This window comes from Vombatus ursinus, unplaced genomic scaffold, assembly GCF_900497805.2.
Source record: "Vombatus ursinus unplaced genomic scaffold, bare-nosed wombat genome assembly UNPS02011431.1, whole genome shotgun sequence".
NCBI classification, from domain to species: Eukaryota; Metazoa; Chordata; class Mammalia; order Diprotodontia; family Vombatidae; genus Vombatus; species Vombatus ursinus.
The window spans coordinates 6,095,520-6,113,186 of record NW_020951209.1 but is presented as its reverse complement, the minus strand read 5'-3'; the positions used below and the strand labels follow the sequence as shown (position 1 = coordinate 6,113,186).

Below are 17,667 nucleotides of genomic sequence, written 5' to 3'. Positions count from 1 at the left end.
CTTGGTATATCACCATCACTCATTCACCATCACCATCTCCTTCATCATTACCATATCCCAATCCTCATCCCCATTCCCATTATGCATCACTATCACCTGCATCTTCACTTTCATCACCATCATTACGTAAAAGCCTTCATTAAGCTCCTAATTGTACACAGTGTTATGCTGGATTCACAAATATGCTACATATCCTCCAATCTGTAAGGACTCACAAGCCAAAACAGATTTTCTTGGCTTTTTTTGTATGGATCTATCCTTTGTCCCTGTCACTCTCTACTTTGTATTATACTTATTTGTGGTCATGATGTATTCTTCCTAACAGACTGGAAGTTCATTGAAGGCATATTAGGTCTTATTTTTCATCTCTGTTCCCAGTATCTAGCTCAGTCCCTTGCATATAGTGAACAATCAACAAAAGTTGAATTGAATGCAAACATTATATGAATTACTAGGTAAACACCGAACTATTTATGCCATCACTAGGCTAGTTAGAGTTACCTTTTAGGGATGAAGATGAATGGTTAGGAGTAGAGAAGGAAAAGTAGTTATAGGAGGTCCATTATCTAGGTAGGACTACATCAGTTCTTCTCTGTTCAGTCCATCCTGGGTCCCTGGGAAAGGTGGGATTACAAGGGGCAGCTAGGTGGTGCAGTGGATAGAGCGCTGGCCCTGGAGTCAGGAGGACCTGAGTTCAAATGCAGCCTCAGACCAAACACTTGACACTTACTAGCTGTGTGACCCTGGGCAAGTCACTTAACCCCAATTGCCTAAAAACTAAAAAAACTAAAGAAAAAAAAAGAAAAGTGGGATTACAGTAGCTTGAGTGAGGTGAGAGAGAAAATTTAAATGATCAAGGTTTTGGGAAGAGGAGGGGGGTGTTGTAGGCTTTTAAAACATGCCCTCCATTGAGAATGTCTCTTATACGCTTTTGGAAAATAATGGCTGGGGATATAGAACAAGGACTAGGAGAAAGAGCTCAGGGAAAGGGGCTGGGGAACAGGGGGAAGGAAGAACTTGAGGGTTGGCCTTTTTTTTCTTCAACCTCATCTTTTGCTTCTGTTTAACACCAGGCCCTTTGCTTCCAGGTCAGCAGTGCCCCCTCCCAACCTCCTCAGCCTGTTGTGGCCCCCAAACCTGCACAGTGTGTCCATCATGTATCCACCCAGCCCAGCTGCCCTGGACGAGGAAAGATGTCTAAACTGCTGAACCCGGAGGAGATGACCTCAAGGGATTACTACTTTGATTCCTATGCTCACTTTGGGATTCACGAGGTAAAAGCATCCTTGCCTCCACAAATGTGAAGAGGTTTCAGCGACTTAGAGTGAATGAAATCACAGAATGTTAGAACGGTTAGGGAACTTAGAAATCGTTTTAGAGATAAGGAGATTGAGGCTTAGAAGGGGAAAATGAAAGATTGACCCAAAGTGAGTGTTGGCTCTAGGGCTGGCACTAGAACCTGGGTCTCCTGACTCCCAGTCCAAAGCTCATGAATGTCAATGAGTTTTGCATTTTTACCTCACTATTCTAAAACTAGAATGAGCTGCTTCATTACTGCGGGCAATTCACAGCCTGGAATAACAACCTGATGGGAATTTTGTAAAGAGGATTCTGATTTAAGAATGGGTTGGGTTACATGATTTCTCAGGTCCCCTGAGATTCTAAGATTTTAGGCAAATTGTTTTCTGATTCAACATAATAGATCTGACACTCAATCTTCTATGATTGGATTATTGATCTAGAAACCAGTTGGGTTTTAGGCAATGTACAAAAGGTCAGGGTAGAAAGGAATAATGGAAAGGCATAGAAATGGTCATTCTATGACTGTACTTGCGAATGTATATGTTTGTGATATTCCATGGATGTGGATAACTGATTATGCAATTCAAAGCCAAAGAGAAAAGATTTTTGCATTACTTTGTATTCCACCAACTATCTCTTATCCCCAAATGCACAGATAATCCAGAACTATTTGTTATAGATTCTCACAGCACTTTGTAGATGAAAGTTGTAAGACCAGAAGCAACTCATCAAAGACATTGTTTATACCCTCTGTCTCTCAGGATTGTACTTTTCCTTCAGGGAGAGACTAGTCTGTCTCCTCTTCTTAAAAAAGTATTCAGGGAATGAGATTGAACAACAGCAATAATTCAAGGACCTGTGATATATTACCAATGTGGGCTCTCTTCGCTCAACAGATCACAGCTTCTAAATGGCCTTTATGAGCTTCCATGTCTGAAAAATTTATCATCCTATATCCAAGCTGGTCATGAGCCTCCCTAGACTTAACAAGATTGGTTCTTAGATGACATTACCAGGGCTGTACCTGGATCCAGGTGTTCCAAACCTGTAAGACTTGCCAGGGCTTGTACTTTGCTGGCAATGCTTTCAAGAATCCAAAGTCACCCCTAGGTCTTAGTAGGGCATCATACTTCAACAGATTTGTTATCTCTTTGATATGACTATTCCCTCCATTGGTGTAGATCACAAACTCTCATGCCTTCTTAACCTGTGTGATACTTGTCTGTGTTATTTCATAGAACTGTAAAATCATAGACTTAGAGATAGAAGGTTGCTTAGAGGTCAGCTGGCCTGGCTCCTTCATTGAAAGATGAAGGCCTAGAAAGGTTAAGCAATTTGCCCGAGAATACATGGGTAGTAAATGGCAAAGCAAGGATTCAAACTCAGGTCATCAGATGCCAAACTCAGCATTTTTTCCAGTGCACCAAATCTTTCAAAGAAGATTGACCCAACATTCTGAAGACTTTCTTCAGAACAAAGACCCACATTCTGAAGACTTTCTTCTGGGTCTTTTTTTTTTTCCATTTAGTGGATACTAGTGCTACATTTAGGCCAATAGGAAACATATAAGATCATGAAGGTATGTATTTGGAGCTGGAAGTAGACAGAGTCTAAATTTGTGAAGGGGAACACACATATGGACACATATGTCTGGGACATTCTATGCTTCCAATATTTACAAGACTACCAATGTCATCTAGCAATGTCATCAAATGAGGTGCTGTTCCTATGAAGTTGTTCTTGTTTTTGCTGTTCTTGTTTCTTCGCCACATTGCTCTGTCTTGGATTTCTCTTCAATGCCCTCTGTTGTCTTCAGGTAGTCATCTCTTACAGCGCAGTTTCTTCCCTACCACCAGGGTTTGGCAGCTCTTTGGCATAGAGTGTAGGGACTATTATTCTTCATTTGGGATATAAAATCGGTCAGGCCCACCCATCTAGCTAGCAAAATGAAAGGCTTAGAAATGTTCAAGTCTGTCCTTTTAACATTTTGTGTACTCTGTTGTCATGTAAGTCTCTCGGTCTTATCTGAGATATAGTCAGAAAATTCCTTTAAATTCCCATTTTCAGTGGTATAGTAAATTATTTGCAGGGGCTTTGCCGGGCAAAACTAGAAAGAAACTGGGAGAAGTTATGGAGAGCAGATGCATAATGTCCGCCACGTCTCACGTAAATTGTAAGGCTTGGCTTGAATAAAGAATTCTGCAAGGGCTGGTGATTTTTGCCCTGCTCACCCATAAGAAAATCATTGCCTTTCAGCAATCTCTTTTGAGGAAAAATTTGTAGACTTGGCAAATCAAATCAGCGCATAGGTACAGTTCTTAGGTACACACCCTAAACAGCAATTATACCAAATAGCGAGGAAAAATATTGATCCAAGCAAAACAACAAACAGAAATTGGAGAGGTTATGTAAGTTAGACTATACCAGAAAATGCACAGTGTGAATGAATTCTTTACGTGAGAATTGAAGAAGTTCTCAGCTTAACCAAGAGAGAAGCCTCAATCTCACTAAAGGGGGGAAATTCTCCAAAGTCTCTGGGGAAGCAAGTTGGAAATAATAGACATGACTCTTCAACATAGCCAGCTTCTACATGTTTGTAACTTCCAAAGTCTGTCTCCATCTCTTCATGTATCTGGAATTGGTTCCCAAAAGAGTCTGGGACCATGTGTGTCCTCTCAAAGAAAGAATAAAAAGAATGTCTTGCTATCCCACCAACTCCATCCCTCACGAGGCACATGGTGTCAGCATTCTCTCCAACAGTCCTGAGTTGTCTAAGCAACAACAAACAAAATGCCTGAGACTTAGCTGGAAACCTGGATTACACTCGTATGTAGCAAAAACAGAAAGGAGGTAGTGCCTATCATCATCATCATCATAATAATAATAATAGTTCATATTTATATAGTGTTTTAAGGTTTTCAAAATACTATAGCATCATGTGTGATACTTCTATACAAAGTATACTATGTAGGGATTGCATAAAGGAGGATTCTATTATTCCCCTTCTCACCGTCTTGCCACATGATCATCTCACCCCATTTCTCAATCCATATTTCCTCAATTATATACTTTATGTCCATTCTTTAATGTAGCTTAATCATTGAGGAGGTACTACAATCTAACTGTCCCTAGTGTACATCTCTACATTGTGCATTGGGTCACTGAAGACCTTTAGTCTTCAGAAATTGTGGTGTTTCAAGATTCACAACCATAGAGCATCTCAAGGAGATTGTGTTAAAAATATAGGCTTTTGTGCCAAGGAGCAGCTTGGAATCATTAAAAGTACTGTGTAGTTTCCCAAATATAATCCAACCCACTCTCTTCTTCCTATTCAGTTCAGAGCTTAACTCATTGTCCATCTATAGTGCCTGCCTAAAATATATGTACTAACTCAACAGATTGACTAGCCAACTGCATGGAATAAATAGTCTGGATAATGGACATTTTTATTTTTCATCCATTTAAGTTTTTTTATATAGTCCTAGTGACAGGATAAGTCTGCTGTTCTCTAGCAGGTTGGTCACTAAGTAATGGATTCTTTGGACCTGAGAGAGGTTGGGACCAAGTGGCACAAGTGGAGGGCTTAACTTTTTTAAAAATTTGAATAGTCCCCAGTTACATATTACAAGATTTTGGAAAATATGAAACTCTTCACGAATTTGCGTGTTATCCTTGCTCAGGGGCCATGCTCATCTCTGATTTGTTCTAATTTTAGTATATGTACTGCCCAAGCAAGCACAGAGGGCTTAACTTTAACAAGGTTAGTCAGTCTCCTGAGATCAGAGCGAAGGAAAAGATTTTGGTTGAGAACATAGAAATGTTTTGCAATGTAGAAGATGGGAGTTTATGGAGCTCACAAGGATGGCTTCAATCTTTACGGTCAAGTAGAAGGTAATGTCATCTGTTGAGAGAAGATTGGGTAGGAATGAAGTTGAGGTGTTAAGGAGAGCAGAGATTTTGAAGAGTCACTTTGAAAAGGAGTAAATGAGAGATAAAGAAAAGGATGGCTGTATCTCAGTGAGGGCCCAGTCAAGAATAGGTAGCATTAGTTTGTAGGGTACACAGTAATCACAGTTTCATGAATCCTTCCAGCAGCATCCAGCAGTTTGAAACTGGAATTGGAGAGACTGTATGGTTATGGTGATTGAGGATTGGAATTAGCAGGGGAAGAGCAGCGGAAGGACAAAAGAGCTTAAAATTAGAGAAGAATAACTTTATTGAGAGAGCTCAGAATAGGATCAAGACTGTGGAAGGAAAAGAAGTTAGGTCCAAGCAGTGGTGATGGCCTGGAAGAAGAGAGAAGGATTGAAGAACTGGAGGTTTCAGGGAGGACAAAGAGCAGGTTGAGGAGGAATGATGCAATAATACTCATTTACTAAGCACCTACTATGTGTCAGGCTTTGTGCTACAACAAAAAATGAAACCATCCCTCTGTCTATCTGGGGAGACAAGTATATATATGAATATGTCCCGAAGAATAAATACAAATAAATATGAGTTAATTAAATACAGGGTAGTTAGGGTGGGAGGGCATTAATAACTGGGATATCAGGAAAGCTTCACATAGAGGGTAGTGTTTGACCTGCATCAGGAAGGAAGAGAGGGATTCTATGAGGCAGAGGTGAGGAGAGAGTGCATTCCAGGCATGGGGGACAGCCAATGTAAAGATTCAGAGGCAGGAGATGGAGTTCCTCATGTTACGAAGAGAGAGAAGGTCATTTTGTCTGGATCACAGAGTCTAGGAGGGAGAATAACAGGTAACAGAGTTGGAAAGGCAGGTTGGGGCCAGATTGTGAAAGGTTTTATAAGTTAAACAGAGTTAAACATTATGTCCTAGAGGAAATAGGGAACCACAGGAGTTTGTGGAATGGAGAAGTGATAAGCTCCAATGTGCACTTAAAAAATAACTTTACAAGCTGGGTGAAGGATAAATTGGACTGGGGAGATACTTGAGTCAGAGAGATCACTTAGGAAGCCATTGTCATAATCTGGGTGAGAAGTGATAAGGACCTGAATGAAGAGGGGTAGCTGTGTAAGTAGAGAGAATGAATTAGATGTGGAGGATATTGTGGATGTTGAAAGGAATTTGAGTTTGGGAGTCATCAACCATGAAAAGATCTGGGATATTTACTGGTCTTGGAGAATGATATGCAATGCCTTTAACATTCTTTCCCCCAAAAGCAGTGCGCTCATGATAAATAATTAGGAGGTGGTCCAGAGCCTTTTCTTTTGAAAATGTGGTGGCAGTTCTCTTTGAAATGGTTTCTTGAAGCATCATTTCCCAGCAATCAGTCAATGCCCTGTTTATGTGATGAATAGATTGGAAAACTAGGAGACAGAGCCAGGTCCTTGGCTGGGCTAAAACAAATGTTTTCAATAAGAAGTAGCATTGTTTTGCAAGAAATTTCTTGGGACTATTTTGGGCAGATCTCCCATGGATGATTGAATTAAATTGGAATTGATAGGAATCAATGGCCAGTAAGATCCTAGCAGTTGGCAGTCTGTTCTCTGGAAGTTCTCTTTGCACAGGGACATATAGGACCTACATGGAGAATGTGAGATGGGAATAAGAAATCTTTAAGGCATTGAAGAATGAGCAGGTGTTCATCAATTAAAAAAACAAAACAGCACAAACAAAAAAAACTAACTCATTTGGAGTCTTAGAATTTAGAAAGCCCATTTCGCCCAATTACCTTGTGAGATTGGTAGTGGAAGTTCCCTCCCTCACCCCTGCCCCAAATCCAAATGAGGAAACTGAGATTCGGAAGAGTAAAATTATTTGACCAGGACACACAGCTAGTAGGTGGCTTCCAGAATTCAGATGCAGGGTTCTCTTGATTCCAGGGCCAGTGGTCTCTCAGCTTCGTACTCAAATGACTGGAAAACCATCCTCAGACTCCCAAAAGGCTTCAGGGATTAGATCTTCTGTTAAAATGGTGGGCCTATTGCAAAGGGTGATTGGAAAGTCTATGAGATAGCTTGTATTTTTTATACATTCTCAGAGTTTGTGTTTCTGTGTGTGTGTTGGGGTGGGTGGAAAGGTGAGGGTGTGTCTCATTAATATTGGTCTGAGTTCTTAGAGAAGGCCGGGTGTGCGGGGGGGGGGGGGGGGGGGGGGGGGGGGGGGAGGGGAAGAGTGCTAAACCTTATCTTAGGACTTGAGCTCATATTCTAGTTCTATCACTGTGTTATTCAAGTGTTGTGGTGGTTTCATGGTTTGTTTTGGGGGTTGCCTTGAATGAATTGAGATTCAATCTAATAATCTAATCCAATAATTAGATTATTGGAATGGTGCCTCCAACAGGCTGAGTTCCAAGAGGAACCAGCAACTTGATTAGACAAGACAGGCAATTTTATAGTGTAATGATGCTGACTACACAACAGAAATTATGAATATTAAAAAGGCAGGAGGGATTTGTTAAGGGGTGGTAATGGGGGGGATGTCCCAGCCTTGGTGGAATGGTGCATGTGATCATCCACAATGCATACAGAAAAACCCACTGGGGGGACTTGTATGTATGATAATGATATTATAATAAGCCTCTCTACACCATAAGTTTACTCTAGGTCAGTTCTTTACTAGGAAGTTAGGCTATTTATTTGGGGGGGGTGCCTAGGTAGAGGCTGGGTAGGGACAGTGGGCTTGCTGTTCAGTGGGGCCTGTGATTGAGTCTGGGGCCTGTGATGTCGTTAAAGCTAGATTGTGTGGTTAAATCAGGGCATGCCTCTTCAGCGAGGCCCATAAGGAAGTTAGAATATTGGGGCTGGGGTCAGCTTTATTAGGATTCCATCACAAGGTCTAGGTGATCTTGAGGATGTCTGGGCCTAAGTTTGCTCACCTGTAAAATCAGCAGGTTAGACTAAATAACCATCTAAAGTTTCTGCTGGGACAGCTAGAGTCAGGAGGACCTGAGTTCAAATCCAGCCTCAGACACATAACTCTCACTAGCTGTTGTGACTCTGGGCAAGTCATTTAATCCCAAATGCCTCACTAAAAAACAAACAAGCAAATAAATAAATAAAGTTTCTACTAGTCAAGGGTGTGCTGGTAAATAACAACTGGCTATCCAGAAAAAAGTACCCTTGACACATTTTTAAGTTTATTTTGCATTATAAACATTTTATCTATCACTTTCTTAAATCTAGACAATTAACAATAACTCAGTCCCTGATTTGTAGTTTGCTGATTGCTATGGTGTAAATGCTAACACTGATATTTAACAATCAGCTTCAGCACATCCATTGCTTCTGGTTCCGAACCTATAATCCTGTGAAATTTTGCTTGCTGACCTGTCACCTTGTGGCTTTGCCCCATTTGCTTGATTGGAGCTGTTCCAACCTGGTTGTACAATTTTGCTTCTATCCTATCCCTCATCCTGCCTCCAGTATCAACAGGAAAGACATCCCCGATCACCAGAAGCTCCAGTCCTCAAGGCTGTGCTGAATAGTGTCTAAACTTGTCCATCAGGGCTGAAAGCACATAAAACTGTGTGTTTCAGCAAATGGTTGAGTAATTAATATAAGAAACCTCCAAGCAGGGCTATGACCAAACAGTAGTAAGCCAGCCTACAAGTATCTAGGACTCTGTGATTGACATTTTAGGATAGACATTGGTAAGTTGGAATGTGTCCAGAGAAGGCCTACTAGGGTGGCTATTGGAGACTATGCCATAAATAGATTATTTCCAAAGAATTCAAGATTTTTAGTATGGAAAAGAAGGGGAGGGATGTCATTCATTCATTCAATAAAACATTAATCCTTCCTTATCCTTTGAGGTCCAGCTCCAAAGCCACTTCTATGAAGTCTTTCCTGCCAAGAGGAAATTATCTTTCCCTCTCACCCTAAACTCTTCCTTGGTCCTGACCTGTGATTTTATTGGTATGGGAAACCATTGATAAAAGAATTCTCTTTCCCAATGCAGATCAGTAGCTGCTCACCATTTACAGTCTTAGAGCTGGATGTGATGGAGCACGCCTGTAGTCCATTGCTGCTGGGGAGGTTAAGGCTGATAGGTCACTTGAATCTTGGAGTTCTGAGCTGCAATAGAACTAAACCCAATCCAGTGTCCACACTAATCCAGCACCAATATGGTGAACCTACCAGCTGCCTCAGAAGGGGTAAACTAGAAACAGAGTAGGTCAAAACTTCCATGACAACCAGGAGTGGGATGGTGTCGGGGGCACCCCTGCATTCCCAGCCTGAGAGAGATAGGGAGAACCAGTTTCAGAAAACAAAACAAACAAACAGTAACTTTGTGGTTTTAGAGAGTTGTTTTGGGGGGGGGCACTGAGAAGTTTAGACCCTTGTGTGCCCAGGGTCATATAGCCAGAATTTGTCAAAAGGAGATTGAAGCCATGTCTCCCTGATTCTGAGATCAGCTCATATTCCATGGTGCTCCCCTATGAATTCCTCCTTAAAGAACATTTATTATCGATACCACACACTGGGCATATATTTACTTATCTGTTTATATATTGTGTCACTCCAATGGAATGTAAACTCACAGATGGTACAATACTTTAACAGTCAGACAAACAAGAAACCTTTATTAAGCACCTACTTTATATCAGATGCTATGCTATGCACTGGGAATGGGGATACAACAAAAGTAAAAAAAAAAAACCCCTGCTCTCAAGGAGCTTACAGTCTAATAATTAATAACCATTAACATAGTATGCTTATTGAATTTAATGTTTTAACCAAGGAGGACTGAGAAGACTGGGCGCAAAGGGTCTTGCCCCTATTAGAAAGCTTCCCAGGTATAACAACATGTGCCTCAAAGCCTATTTGCAGGGAACTTTGCTAGAAATTGATTATTCAATGCCCCATGCCTTCATGGGGGCAGAGTTTGTAAGAGCTTGGGAGAAGAGAGATACTGGGCTTCTAGCTTCCAGAACTGAAAGAGAAGACATGTGGTTTCAGACTCTTTTTAGGGAGAGGTCTCTGAAAGGAAAGACTTTTGAAGAAGCCAACCTGTAGAGCTCGCACTTCAGCCATTCCCTATCTTTACCTTACAACCCTAAAGATTTTGGGGAATTTCCTCTTGGGTGAAACCTAGGACCCTCTCTCTTGGTAAAGCTGATACTTTTTGCTCCCAGTAGGAGAGTTCATTTACTCAGTGTATTGTCTGGTATATATTCTCATATGTATACTTTCTCTAATTTGTGTTTGCTTTGATTTTTGTTTGATTTGGATGAATGGGTTTATTTGCTGTTTGCTATATGTGTTCATTGTGGAGCTGGCATTTGGTGGGAAGGGAGGTGAGCCTTGTATATATAACTTGGGGAACTCTCTTCTCATTAAAATACAATGGTTAGTAGCTCAGCTTGAATCTAAAAATTATATTCCATAGACTAACAATATTGGGGGGGGGGGGCGAGCAGGAAATAGATATAATTTTAGCCCAGCATTTTCTCTCTCTGAGGAGAGTATAGTGACCAGCCTCTGGTACCAAAATCTTTCTCCCCTCCTGGCAAGAATAAAAGACTCTCTTAGAGAAGGATGAGGAGACTCTAGAAATATCTATGCATTTCTCCCTCTAAGCCACATCTAGATAGACCCATGAGGACACATAATCTACATGGGTAAAACACAGCACACATACTTCCCTTATTCAGAGTCATAGATGTCAGAGCACAAAGTCACTTTAAAGTCCATCTTGTTCAAGAGCCTCATTTTTTTTCAGGTGAGAAAAAATGAGGCACAGAGAAGTGACTTGTTCAAGGTCACACAGTTGGCAAGTGACAGAACCAAGACAAGATCCCAGGTATCTTAACTTACAGGTCAATGTTCTTTCCATTTCCCTAGGCTATCCGACATAGGTGGAATAGAAGCTGTAGAGAGGTAAAGGTCTGTGAGTAACATTAAAAAAATAAATCTTCTAAGATGGGAAAATTGTATATGTGAGGTGTATGTCGAAGCCAATATTTTTCTCCCTGTTGATTGTCAGATTTTGGTGATGTGTTTATATTAGCATTGACTAAGTTCAGAAAAACATTTAGCCAACCTAACTAAGACAGAGTTTCCTATAGTGCATTTCCATTAAAATTTTCTTAAAATGCATTTATGTTTCATGGAGTGGTACATCTATTTCTGAGTTGGATATCAGTTAAACTTTTTTTAATGGCATAATGTCTTTATTGGGGAACATAACCAGATCCAGATGGCAAAATTTTCTCTAAGCAATGTTTGTTGAAACAACTATTTATAATTCGTATACTTTGCCCAAAATTCTCAGTATAACCAAAGCACCCAAAGTCTATCTTCTTCCTTCTTAAATTTATAGAACTAACACTCTCTATGTGTGGCTCGCAACCTTGTGATCTGTTAGGGTTGTGATGAACAATATTTTCAGCCATGTTTAGCTTTTTTTTTTTATTTTTGTTTAACATTGATACCTCTAAACTTGGAATGGGCTGAAGTTTACCCCTACCCAACCTCATTTTCTTTAGCATTTCCTTGGAAACTATTACATGCATCAAGTTTAGATGCTTATGTGACAGCTATTTGTTTCCTTTGTAGCCTCTTCCCTGGTGCTGTTGGGTCATGTATCTTCAATTTATTATCCTTAAACCTATAGGAAGAATGTGTGTCCCTCTAGTAATCATCCAGCAAAGAAGTGGGATCCTAGACAATGGGATGTGTCTGGAGACACTGATGTATGAATGCATGGGATATGTAATGATCAACTTAGATTTTTAAAAAGAAATGTACCAAAAATAGAAATGAGGCCAGATGAGAGAGGATGAATATGGTATGGTCCCATAAAAATAGTGTCCAGAGTGCTAACACTCAGAATGAGCTGGGGCTGGTGAGGGAAATGAAAGACAATTAAAAAGAAATTTCTTAAAGGTATTCTGGGAGAGAAAGGAGGATCAGAGAAGGGGCAGTACTTTTGCTTGGAGTGAATGGAATTGTGATAACTGACAACAGAGAGAATGAAGGGATGCCCAGTTCTTATTTGGTTTCTGTTTTGTCTGCCAATGGGGCAGTGAAGTGGTGCAGTGGTTGGAGTGTTGGGCCTGAAGTTAGGAAGGTTCATCTTCCTGAGTTCAAATTTGTCCTCAGATACTTGCTAGCTGTGTGACCCTGGGTAAGTCACTTAACCCTATTTGTCTCAATTTCCTCATCTATAAAATGAGCTGGAGAAGGAAATGGCAAATCAGTATCTTTGTCAAGAAAACCCCAAGTAGGTCTCAAAGAGTCAGACATGACTGAAAACAACTGAACGTGGACATTTCTCTGCCAAGGAGAATGACCCTTGCACTGAACATAACAGAACAAAAATAATTAATAGGAAATTGATACCCAAATTAAGTGGGGAGGCAATAAGAGAGAACCAAACTATCTTTGATGAATTCAAGTTACCTGGTCCAGATGAACTAAATCTTTGGACATTTAAAGAACTGGCAGATGTGATCGCTTAATCAAAAATCTGAAAGATCATAGAAGATGATGGAGCCAAGATGGCAGATTAGGAACAGCCACCCAGATGAACTCTCCCAACATTCTCTTCCAAAAAACTTTAAAATAATGCCTCAAATCAAATTTTGGAGCATCAGAGCCAACAAAAAGTCAGGGTGAGAAATTTTCTGGCCTAAGAAAACTTAAGAGGTCAGCAGAAGTCTATGACAAAGGTATGGAGGCTTATCCAGAGCCCACAGCAGCAAGCAGCAGTAGCATCTTTAGGAGCTCCCAGTCCAGAGAAGGTAAAGAGGCTGAACAATGGATCAAAAAGAGATTACAAAGGACCCTTTGTTGGCATTGGATATAGCTGGTGCTGATTGGCAAATTTTCTCACAAAAAAAAAGTTACACAAGGAAAAGCTTTTACAATGAAGGGAAAAACTGGGGGAAGGGGTGGCAGGCAATGCCTCATCAGAATTGGTTCAAAGAGAGAAGAATATATATACACATTTAGTTGTGCATAGAAATGTAACTTACTGAATAGGGAAATAAGAGGGGAAAGGTGATAAGACACATAGGGTGGGGTGGGATGATAAAGGGAGGGTGGATTAAGGGAAGCAGTGGTCAAAAGCAAAGTGACTTTTGAGGAGGGACAGGGGACAGAGAAAGAGAGAAAGAGAAGAATAAATAGAAGAAAATTGGATGGAGGGAAATATACAGTTAATAATCATAATTGTGAATGTGAATGGGATGAGCCCACCTGAGAAAGAGAAGTGGATAGCAGAATGGATTAGAAACCAGAATCCACTAGAAACAGAAAGACATACACAGAGTTAAAATAAAGGGCTGGAGCAGAATCTATTATGCTTCAGCTGAAGTGAAAAAGGCAGGGGTAGCAATCATGATGTCATACAAAGCAAAAGCAAAAATATACCTAATTAAAAGACATAATCAGGGAAAACTACATTTGCTAAAATGTACCAGAGAAAATAGGGGTCCTAGGTGGTGCCATAGTGCAGAGAGTGCTGGGCCTGAAGTCAGGAAGACTCATCTTCCTGAGTTCAAATCTAGCCTCAGACACTACTTATTAGCTGTGTGACCTTGGGCAAGTCATTTGAACTTGCTTGCCTTGGTTCCTCATCTGTAAAATGAGCTGGTGAAGGAAATGGGAAAACCACTCCAGTATCTTTGCCAAGAAAACCCCTAAAGTGGTCACAAAGATTAAACATGACTGAAATGACTGAACAACAACAAATGATGTAATAACAGCCATAGAAAATGAAGCAATATCAAAAATTTTTACTGCAAGTTTCTCTGATAAAGACCTCATTCCTCAAATATATACTAAGTATAGAACTGAGTCAAATTTATAAAAAAAAAAAAGAGCTATTTTCCAATTAATAAATGGTCAAAGGACATGAACAGGAAATTTTCAGAAGAAATAATCAAAGCTATCTATAGTCATACAAAAAAATGTTCTCAATTGCTATTGACTAGAGAAATGCAAATTAAAACAACTCTGAGGTAACACTTAACACCTATCAGAAATGACAAATGCTGCAGGGGAAAAAGGAAAAATAAGTACAGTAATGAACTGCTGGTAGAGTAATGAACTGGGCCATTCTGGAGAACAATTTAGAACTAGGCCTCAAGGGCTATCAAACTGTGCATACCCTTTGACCCAGCAATACCACTATCAGACCTGTATCCAAAAGAGAAGAAAAAGGAAAAAATATACATAAATATTTATAGCAGATTTTTTGTGGTAGCAAAGAATTGTAAATTGGAGAAATACTAATCAATTGGGTAATAGTTAAACAAGCTGTGGTGTAAAATACTATTATACTATAAGAAATGATGAGGTAGGGTGGTTTAAAAAAAAAGAAATCAAAACATGGCAAGTCCTGTATGAACTGATGCAAAGTGGAATGAGAAGAACCAGGAAATCATTACAGGAAGTAACAGCAATATTGTATGATGATCAGCTGTGAAAAACTTGGCTACTCTAATCAATACTATGATCCTTGGATCATAACTCCAAAGCACTCATGATGAAAAAATGCTATACACCTCCAGAGAGAGAACTATGTGCAAATTGAAGTATAATTTTCTCACTTTATTTTTCTTGATTTTTGAAAAATTATGGCTAATATGGAAACATGTTTTGCATGATTTCACATACTTAATTGATATCATGTTGTTTGTCATTGGGGGAGTGGATTGGAGGGAGGGAGAGAGTTTGGAACTCAAAATTTAAAAAGAAGAAAATGCTATAAATAAATAAATAACAAATTAAAAATAATAATTAGAAATTTTTCAAGTAAAAAAAAAAAGAAAACCACGGAAAATGGAAGAGGTGCCACAAGATTGGAGAAGGGCAGGTGCCTCAATTTTCAAAAAAGGGAAGAGAATAGAGTTTGTTAATTATAGTCTAGTTAGCTTGACTTAGCTCCCTGGGAAAAAACCTAGAGCAGATCATTAAAGAGGTGGGTGGTGAACATTTGGAAAGCGAAGGGGGAATTAGCAAGGGCCAGCATGGCTTCATCAAGAACAGATCATTTCAGATTCTTTTTGAACAGGACAAGGAGGAAGCTGTGGAGGTCGTCTATCAAGATTTTAGCAAAGCTTTTTTTTTTTAACATGACTTAAAAAATTCCGATCTTTTTACTTACGTTTCCCAAAACTACCCTTGTCTCATCTCCCTCCCAGAGAGCAATGCCTGGTAACAAAGAAGAAAAAAGAAAGGAAAAAAAGCAGTTCAGTAAAACTAACCAATGACTGTAAAGAATCTAAAATTTTCTTTAGTGTTCTATACCCGTAGTTCTCTACCTTTGCAAAGAAGCACCTTCTCATTTCTCATTTCTTTTCTTTTGGGTTAAAGTTTTCTTTTTATATTTTTGCAGCATTCAGTTTGGAATATTTTGTTTTGCTGTTTTATATTGTTGAAGTAATTGTGCATGTTGTTTTTCTGGTTCAGCTTATTCATTTTGCATCTCTGTATGCATTATAATCATAGTTTCTTACAGAATGGTAATACTTTAGGACTGCATGGACCACATCTTACTTAGCCATTCCCCAATTCATGGATGTTAAATTTGTTTCCAGTTCTTTGCTTCTACAGAAAGAGCAGCAATAAATACTTTGCTTTTTGTCATTTGCTTCCTTGGTGTATATGGAAAACATATATAGAAATATATGCAAAATGTAATCTCTGGTTCAAAAAGTATAGACATTTTAGTTACTTTCTTTTCATAACTCCAAATTACTTTCCAGCAGGGTTGGACCATTTTTCCACAACCCTTCCAACATTTATTATCCTCATTTTTGTCATCTTTCCCAATTTATTAGGCATGAGATAAGACTGAAATATTATTTTGATTGACATTCCTGCTATTTTAGTTGTGACAGTACCATTATCTATCAGGTCCCTCACCTTTTCCCTGAAATATGGGTTAGGCTAGGTTTTCCCTAAAGGTGCAAAGTTAGGACTTGATTGGCCTAGTGGCAGGGCAAGGCTCTCCAGAGGCAGTTTTCTGGTGGCCTTTGGCTCTGGTGTCCTGATCACCTAAGGGCATAACTATTCATACATGGTCTAAACCCTTCAAACTTGGTGGATGTCCCTAGGTCACTGGAATTGCTATACTCGGCCATGCTTACCAGATGCATTTCCATATGGGGGATGGGGAAAAGCTTCTACTAAAACTAGTTACTATTGTGTCCTTGTTGCATATCCTTATTAATTATATAATGACCTATGAGTGCCTCATTTTATCTCAACATTGAATCTGAATTCATGCAGGCCTTAGGTCTGTTACTAACAGTTATTTTATATATTATTTCATATGGTTGTTAAGTTTTCAAATCTTCTTTTAAAAATTGTTTTTTTATATCCTTTGACCATTTATGTGTTAGAAATGGCTTTTGTTCATGTGTATATTTCTGTCAGTTGCCTATATCTATATCTTGGATATCATACCCTTATCAGAAATAATTAATCCAAAGATTTTTTTTCCTAGTCAACCTATTCTCTTCTGTTCCTAGTTGCATTAATTTTGATGATGAAAATACTTTTCTATTTTGTGTAATCAAATTATCTATTATAATCACTGCCGTCCGTCATGTGGTCAGAATTTATTACCTTGTCATAGCTATAAAAGGTTCTCTGGTTCTCTTCTAAATTTTTTTAATGGTATGACTTTTTTTTATCCAGGTCATATAGTATTATAATATATTATACAAGGTATAGAGTCCAAATCTAAATTGTATGATACTGCTTTCCAATTTTCCCAGTGGTTCATGTCAAAAGGGAGTTTTTTCATAGATAATTTGTGTTTTAGGGTTTAAAGAACACTGAACTATTGAGTTCAATTATTTCTGATTCTTTTTTGTATGGTCTGTTCCATTGATCTATTTTTCTATTCAAAACCAGTACCAAATAGTTTTGATGATTACTTCTTTATAATATAATTTGAGTGTTAGAAGTGATATTCCCCCACTAGTCTTACTTTTTCCCCATTATTTCTTGAAATTTCAGACTTTTTCTCCTTCCAAATGAATTTGGCTACTATTTAGCTTAACTGTTAAATATGCCCTTGGTAGTTTGATTGTTATAACACAAAAATCTGTAAATTAATTTTAGCAGTATTGTTCAGCTGTGCTCACTGAGTATTATTAGAATTATTTAAGCTGTTTTCCCCCTAATTTCTCTAAATAGCATTTACTAATTGTAGCTATATAGATAGTGTTGCGAGGTAAAACATCACCAGCAAACCTTTCTTCCTTTTAAGTCCATTTTGTAGCCTGTGAGACCCACTATACTCCCACACTGATAATAAGTAATTCACAAAATAAGCCTTTGTAAAAATGATTTTCATGAACTTTCTTTGTTACTTCTTTGGGAGATTTCCCTTCAGCATTGTTCTGGCCAAAGGTGCTTATTGGCCTTTTTCACAGGATGAAG

At 39.0% G+C, this 17,667-nt stretch overlaps 1 protein-coding gene and 1 non-coding gene across 2 annotated transcripts in view; one reads left to right on the top strand and one right to left on the bottom strand.

The window, feature by feature from the left end:
* The window catches only part of PRMT8 (protein arginine methyltransferase 8), a 154,969-nt gene that overhangs the window by 49,750 nt on the left and 87,552 nt on the right, over positions 1 to 17,667 (top strand). The window contains exon 2 of the mRNA XM_027856464.1: positions 1,089 to 1,274. Within this exon, the coding sequence (XP_027712265.1) occupies positions 1,089 to 1,274 (186 nt within the window). The remainder of the gene's footprint in view (positions 1 to 1,088; positions 1,275 to 17,667) is intronic.
* On the bottom strand, positions 4,938 to 5,041 carry LOC114038947. The gene has a single exon (XR_003568608.1). It is a non-coding gene; the product is annotated as a U6 spliceosomal RNA (small nuclear RNA).